General features: G+C 55.4%; 1 protein-coding gene across 1 annotated transcript; it reads right to left on the minus strand.

The window, feature by feature from the left end:
- Window positions 1–201: 201 nt before the first annotated feature.
- On the minus strand, window positions 202–4,728 carry Uap1l1 (UDP-N-acetylglucosamine pyrophosphorylase 1 like 1). Its single transcript, XM_059259096.1, has 9 exons — window positions 4,330–4,728; window positions 3,905–4,109; window positions 3,522–3,697; window positions 3,125–3,297; window positions 2,819–3,012; window positions 2,089–2,229; window positions 1,418–1,603; window positions 795–861; window positions 202–457 (listed from the first exon to the last, which is right to left on the minus strand). The coding sequence occupies exons 1-9, from the start codon at window positions 4,616–4,618 to the stop codon at window positions 365–367; spliced, it is 1,524 nt and encodes a 507-aa protein (XP_059115079.1). The 5' UTR covers window positions 4,619–4,728; the 3' UTR covers window positions 202–364.
- Between the last annotated feature and the right edge of the window lie 2,295 nt (window positions 4,729–7,023).

The raw sequence follows: 7,023 nt of genomic DNA on the forward strand, positions 1-7,023 counted from the left end.
TCACCGTCTGCTGAGCATGTGGCTGGCCTGGGCCGGCAGAGTGGATGACAGAGGGCATCTCCTGTCCCTTCTCAGACAACACCTCCTCACACTCTACCTCTTGCCCCATTTTCCAAGGTCCCCAACCCTTTGCCTATCTGCTGAGTCCCAGAGTCAGCAATGAGAAAAAACAAAACAAAACAAGCAAACGCCACACACAGAGACAGTCACAGTCCAGGGGTACCCAAGGGGTCCCAACCTTGTGAAGTAAACTAGCACACTCCCTTCTGTGCCCTGTAGGCCAGCATTTCTAGTCAGAGCCTGGGCCAGAGCTCTATGAGTATCTGATAGGACCCCGGGGCTGGAGAGGCTGGGAGCAAGCAGGTTAGCACTTCTGTGGCTGCAGCAGCCCGGCTTGGTCCTCGTCCAGAATGAATGGAGACTGGAGTTTTCGGCCTTGCAAGTACTTCTCCAACCCCTAGAAACAAAGAGTTATAGCGGCTAAGCGTCTACTTCGTCTGCCCATACCCCCTCCAGCTGCCCGAAACAGGAGTGCAGTGTTACCCTGTCAGGCAGGGTCAGAAGAGGGCTAGTGTCCAGGAAGACGCCCCAAAATCTTGGTCTCAGCCTCAATCCTTTCCTGTACCCCACGCCCTCCCAAGACTTGCAAAGGCCTCCAGACCTCCAGACCCCTCAGTCTACGGCACTCTTCAAGGCTAGGACCTGTCCAGCCCAGTGCCTGCTTCTCCCATTTTCTTCTTCTGGTTCACACACGCCAGACTTCACGAAATCCTGGACAGGGACGGCACACTCACCTCTCCAGAGTAAGACACCAAGGGCGATATCTCACAGATGGCTGGAGGGTCTCCATTTGGCAGCAAGCTGGGGGAGAGCAATGGTCAGCATCGCCTCTCAAGTGAATGCCAGGGGCCCTCCCAGCACCCTCCGGACATGAAGAGGCAAGTGCCTGTCCAGCATCAGTGACACACACCAGTCTTATCTCCACAGCAAACTCCTCCCTCTGTGCAGCCCAAACCCATGCACGTCATCTGCCAAGTAACAGGCTCTGGCTTAGCTAAGAAAATTAAATTACTACACAGGGCCCTCGCACAGAGCTCAGGCAGCCAGGCCCAGCTGCCCCTCCAGCACAGCAATAAAGGAGACAAACACCAAAGGTCTCAGAGGTCAAACCTTCCCGTGTCTCCTCAGGGTTAGGCCTAGGTCTCATCTTCGGGGGCTTATGGGGATACATTTGGGGGCATCTGAGACCCTGCCTCCCCTGAGCATAACCTGAGACTAAGAGGCTGAGCTAATAGTCACCAGGCAGGCTGTCCTGGCTGGGAACATAGCCGCCTGCGTGTGGTGTGGTGCTGGGTTAGAAGCCAACTTGGACAGTGGTAGCATCAACAGGCCCCAGGCTAACCTCAGAGGCCCTCACCCAGACTGCTCAGGAAGCTGGACCCCATGTCCATCCAGGAAGTGGGCTCCGGCCTGCAGAGCCCAGCGGTGGTGCTGAGCCAACAAAGCTCTCCTGGAGGTGGAAGGGTTATCCGTGCTGGCTGTGTCGGCATTCTTCAATGGGGAGAATTCCTCCTCCCGAGGCACTTCGAAGGCAACGAAGTTCCTGGTGGAGAGAAGGGTTCATGACCCTGCATCCCCGCCAGCTGCTCTGCTCTGGACAGGCAAGGGGAAGCCAGATTTCCCTAAACGGGAGGTGTTCCCATGCGTACGGTGGTCTAGGAGGGCCCCACAGGCACAGAAAGCATCTTTGCTTTCCTGAGATCCTAAGAAGCCTCAAGTCCTCCACCTCTCACGCGCCACAGGTTCAGAGGCAGAGGATATGGGACTCACCCAGCAAATCTGACCTTGGGTCAGGATTGTGGGGGTTCAGGGGGTTGCTCCTGGTCCCCTCAGAACCTCTGCTCTTGCTCTTAGGGGCAAGAACACCCTCTGGACTTCCCCGGGACAAACTAACCTATAGTCCCTCACCTTCCCCCACCCCTGCCCCTCACCAAGCTCCCACTTCCCTACTGTCCACCGGGACCTCTGAACCCACTACCAGAACCAAGAGAGGGAAGAAGAGAAAAGTAAGCGACTTCTACCACTAACTTAGCAAACTGGAACACATCAAACACAAACTTCTCCATCTTTATCCCATTCGGTTTTAGCGGCTTTACCAGATTTCCCTCCTCATCCACGTACGGGACCTTCTTCACAGCCACATGCAGCTTCAGCAAGGGCTCAAACTCCCTGGTAGCAAGAGGGGAAAAGGGGTGTGGTTCAGGTAGGGCATCCCTGGAATGCCAGCCTTCACTTCTGTGTACCCGGCCAGGTGATGCTTAGCTACATCTCTGGGAAGGATACAGGTTTTCTCCCAGCATCCCCAGGGCCAAAAGCCAGGAACCACCAGCCACAATGCTGCCCAGGCTAATGACAGGGCAGAGGTGGCAGCCATGAGCAGTGGGGTCAAGACAGCCTTGACCAGGGCTCATCCCAACTGCCCAGACACTGGTGGGATCTGGCTTGTTTATGTAGTGACAGGAATTCTCTCCGCCCAACCCCGGGCACTCCCAATAGCGGCCCAGCTCGGTCTAGGTCAGCTCAAGCTGCTGCAGCATTCTTTTTGTTTTGTTTTGTTTTTCGAGACAGGGTTTCTCTGTGTAGCTTTGTGCCTTTCCTGGAACTCACTCTGTAGCCCAGGCTGGCCTCGAACTCACAGAGATCCCCCTGGCTCTGCCTCCCGAGTGCTGGGATTAAAGGCGTGCGCCACCACCACCCTGCTGTAGCATTCTTAAATTCAGCCTAGCCTGGGCTGCCACAGCCACCTGTTGCCACACACCTGGTGACCATATCCAGGAAGTCTCGGGTGAAGAAGTGGTTACAGATGTTGCCTGTGTTGTAGAGCAAGCCCCCGTCAGCCCCTCGGAGCCCAGCAATCTCGGGGCTAATCTCGCTGTATTCCACCACCTGGGGGACACCATCCACCTGGCACACCACACCCACTGGCTCCTCAGGGTATGCTTTTTCCACCACCTGCGGCCACCGGGTATAGACTCAGCGTGCTGGGAGTGACAGGGATGAGGAGGGGCAGGGTTTGGCAAGCGGCAGAGCCGAGTGCCAAGGAAAATAAAAGCTTGATTCTCACCTTGGCACCACAGTCGGCTCCCCGAAGCACACAGAAGCCTATGAAGACGGGGTCAGCCAGACGCACCAGGATGTTGTCCACACAGTACACATGCACAAACTCCACGCCCCGCCGCTCCATGTCCTCGAGGATCTGGTGGTCCGCCAGGGCACAGTACAAGCCTCCGTTACCATCTGCAAAGGAGAAAGGAATGGGTCTTCCCATGGACTCCAGCTTGATCTCCTGCTCAGTCTAGTAAAAGCAGGAGCATAACCACCAAGAGCCTTGTGATTGTATCATGTGACAGATGAGACTCCAGACTGAGCACATCTTACCTGGGAGTCAGGCCTCCTGACCCACAGCGGCACTCTGTGGTCCAGGTAGGGCAACCCTTCCCCGTTCAAGGTGTGGGCCATACCTGGGGCCATGGCAACTTTGTCTTTCCGTTCCAGTATGGCCTTGCCCTCAAAGGTCACGGCAGGTAGCATGCGCTGCTCGAAGAGGACCATGTTAGCGGGGTCTAGGTGGAAGAAGTCGTGCTCCTTGAAGAACTTGATGGTGGGTCCCAGTGTGAACTCACTGGTCATGATGTACCTGTAAACGTCCTAGCAGTGAGCTGCTTCCAGAGGAATTTGGCTCACCCTGGCAGGTGAGGCGGGAACAAGCCTGCATGGGGCTCGGTAAGGGCAGGCGCTGGGCTCTCTCTAGGGCTGTGCTAGGATTGGGTCTCGGGTCTTGGTGTGGGGCAGGCCTGGGTCACTTAAGGGTGGTCTTTCTGGGAAGTTGGCAGGGAGGACACACCAGGGCACGGTGCAGTGGGTCCCCAGTCGCTGGCCAGCCAACTGTTCAACACGCCGGATCCGCTCTGCCTGCAGCTGGTACAGGGTCTTCTGGCTGGGCAGCCCTACTTGATACATGCCCTTAGGGTAGGTGACGCCCAGGCGAGTTCCCTGCCCACCGGCCAGCAGCAGGACAGCCACCTTGTTCTGAGCAATCTGTCGGAAACCTGGAGGGGAGGCGCATCGTGAGGACAGGCCTCTTTAGAGAGAGCCACGCGTGAGCTTGCTACTGCACAGCTTCGGGGTCTACTAAGCGCAAGAGGAAGGAGCTGCAAGGCAAATAACTCCACACAGTACTTCCAGAGTCCCCCCACCCTCCCAGGCACTAACTCTTCCGGACGCAATGGGCAGCGCCTGCCCAACCCCGCCCAGTGCTGTGCTGCCTACCTTCCTCTTCCCACCGCCGGCGTGTCTCCTGGTCGCAGCGGATCGCGCTGCCTACGCGTTCTGGGGGCAGGGGCTGCAGGCGCGCCGCCAGGTCGGGCAGAGGGCCCGGGGCTAGCGAGCAGGCGGCCGAGGCACGCTGGCAGTGCTCACGCAGAACATCGGGCTCCAGCGAGGCGAGCTCCGCTAGGAGCGCCGCTCGAGGCTCAGGAGCCAAATCGTCCCAGAAGCGAAGGAGATGATCCTGGCCCGCGCGCTGCAGCTTGGACCGCACATCCTGCTCTGAGGCCATGCTGCAACCGCGGCTGCTGGCCCAGCTGGCACTGGAGACCTTATGACCAACATCACGAGACTTCAGGCAGGCGGTGCAGATCCCGGAGAGGCCGGCCTCGGGCGCAGCACCTCCACCCGGGACCCCGCCCCCTTCTCCCTTGGAGCTCCGGTTCGGTCCCCTTTGGCTCCGCCCCTCTTCAATCCCTTTTAGTACAGTCCCCCGCCCAAGATCTGCCATTCCGTTGTATCTCTGCTCCAGGCTGCGAACACGACCCAGGTCCTTTCTACTCCTGACCCCAAACTCAAGGTCTACTCAAGCCAGGCCCTCCTAGTCCTCCTAGTCTCCAAGGCCTAGGCGTTTCTCTCCTAAATACCATCCGATGTGGGCGGAGCTGTTCTGTCCTCGCCCAGAGAAGGGAAGGAGGTCGCGTCGGTTGGGTGTTGTCTTGGGCTGACCAGACCTAATCCACCCTCCTGCGAGTCCACAGCCGAGAGGGTGGCCTCGGAGCCTCTCTGGTAGAGTCTGAGCCTAAGAGGAGCCTGTTTGATCGTGTAAGCTTTCACCGAGAAACACCTCTGGCAGGCTATCTTTCTGTCACACTGTGAGGAGGCCAGACCCAGGCTGGCTTTAACCTGCCTCCCCTAAGGACTTGATTTCCAGACCCGTTCTGCAGCTCCTTCCTGCTTTATTTTGCTTTTTCATAAAGCCTTTTGTGGGGTGTGTGTGTGTGTGTGTGTGTGTGTGTGTGTGTGTGTGTGTGTGTTGTCTTTTGGAGACAGGGTTTAACTGTGTAGCCCTGGCTATCCTGGAACTTACTCTGTAAACCAGACTGGCCTCGAATTCAGAGATCCTCTTGCCTCTGCCTCCCAAGTGCTGGGACTAAAGGCATTCACTCCTAACACACAGTTTACATAAAGCCTCTTGCAAAAAAACCAAAAAACCAAAAAACAAAAACAAAAACAAACAAACAAAAACCAAAAAAACTCCACACAAAAACAAAACAAAACCCAACAACCCAAAAGCAAGAATGGAGCCCACAAATTCTCCTGGCCCAGAAAGGGTTTTTGTCTACAGCCACAGCTTAGCCTTGCCTCAGAAACTTTGCAATGAACAGCTTTTCTTCCATCTTCTTCACACCCTTCTTCACAGCACCCAGAGAGCAAGACAAACTCCATTTTTCCTAACAGCACTAAGAAAGAAGCTGAACCAAGTTCCAGAGACACAGACACCCAGCTAAGATTCTGGTCAAGGTGACCTCCACCCCAGGATGGGTAGGCTGTTGGCCAAGAAATAGCTAAAACAAAGGCTTAAAATCCAGGGGCTGGGGATTTAGCTCAGTGGTAGAGCAGGCAAGTGCAAGGCCCTGGGTTCGGTCCTCAGTTCCAAAAAAAAAAAAAAAAAAAAAAGACAAAGGCTTAATCCATCAAAGTCTCCAAAGTCTCCAGTAGTATTGAGAGGGTCTCCAACTGTATTTTGTCTTCTGTAGTTCTTCTCTTGGCTAAATGTTCCTGTTAACTAAAGTGTGTGACCCTGAAATGCAAAGGCTTGTACCCCCTGGCTTGTGGTTTTTCCCCTTTAAAAACCCTTCACTGGGGGCTGAAGAGATGGCTCAGAGGTTAAGAGCACTGGCTGCTCTTCCAGAGGTCCTGAGTTCAATTCCCAGCAACCACATGGTGGCTCACAACCATCTACAATGAGATCTGGTGCCCCCTTCTGGCCTGCAGGCAGAACACTGTATACATAATAAATAAATCTTAAAAAAAAACCTTCACTCTGAGAGCTCAGGGCCGCTCAGGGCCGTCATCCTTCACCTGGCCAGCCAGTGTGTTGGAGGTGGACCAAGCCTGGGCTTGCTTGTTTAAATAAACCCCTTTGTATTTGCATCGGATAGTGGCTCTGTGGTGGTCTTGCTTGGAGGTCTCACGACATGAGCACAACACCCTTTCTTACATTCTCTGCTGCCTGACTTCTCCACGAGAAGTCAACTCACAGGCAGGATACTGTTTGGTTCATTACTCTGTCTCCTCCATGAATAGCAGACACAGGGACATGTTTGTCTACTGAACAAAGGAGTGTTGGATCCCAAGCCAAGCACCACCATGACGGGGTCACAGCAAAATGTTCAGGGAGTGCCGCAGGCTGAGTGAATGAATGAATGAGCACACAGTCTGCCCTGGTGCGACTTCCATGCGATGAACAGACAACGTCAGTAAACATGTGGGAAGTGAGGACAGTAGACAGAGTCAAGTGAGCAGCCTAGGCTCCACATCCCAGGCCAGAGTCCACGGCCACCATTATCGCCTTTGGGGCTAGGCAGGGAAGGAAGGGCATGAGCCTCTCGGGAGACAGGTCAGGCATGACCTATGAGCCCGCTTGGTCAGATGGACTCCTAAATCCTGCCTCAAGGTGTGGGCGTGGATCAA

This window comes from Peromyscus eremicus, chromosome 4 (genome assembly GCF_949786415.1).
Source record: "Peromyscus eremicus chromosome 4, PerEre_H2_v1, whole genome shotgun sequence".
NCBI lineage: Eukaryota > Metazoa > Chordata > Mammalia > Rodentia > Cricetidae > Peromyscus > Peromyscus eremicus.

Coding starts and splice junctions, on each gene's coding strand:
- Uap1l1 (XM_059259096.1), bottom strand. CDS start 4,618: ATGGCCTCAGAGCAGGATGTGCGGTCCAAGCTGCAGCGCGCGGGCCAG. Junction 4,110..4,329: donor CCGGCGGTGGGAAGAGGAAG/GTAGGCAGCACA, acceptor CCTCCCCTCCAG/GTTTCCGACAGATTGCTCAG. Junction 862..1,417: donor CAGCTTCCTGAGCAGTCTGG/GTGAGGGCCTCT, acceptor GCTCTCCCCCAG/CTTGCTGCCAAATGGAGACC.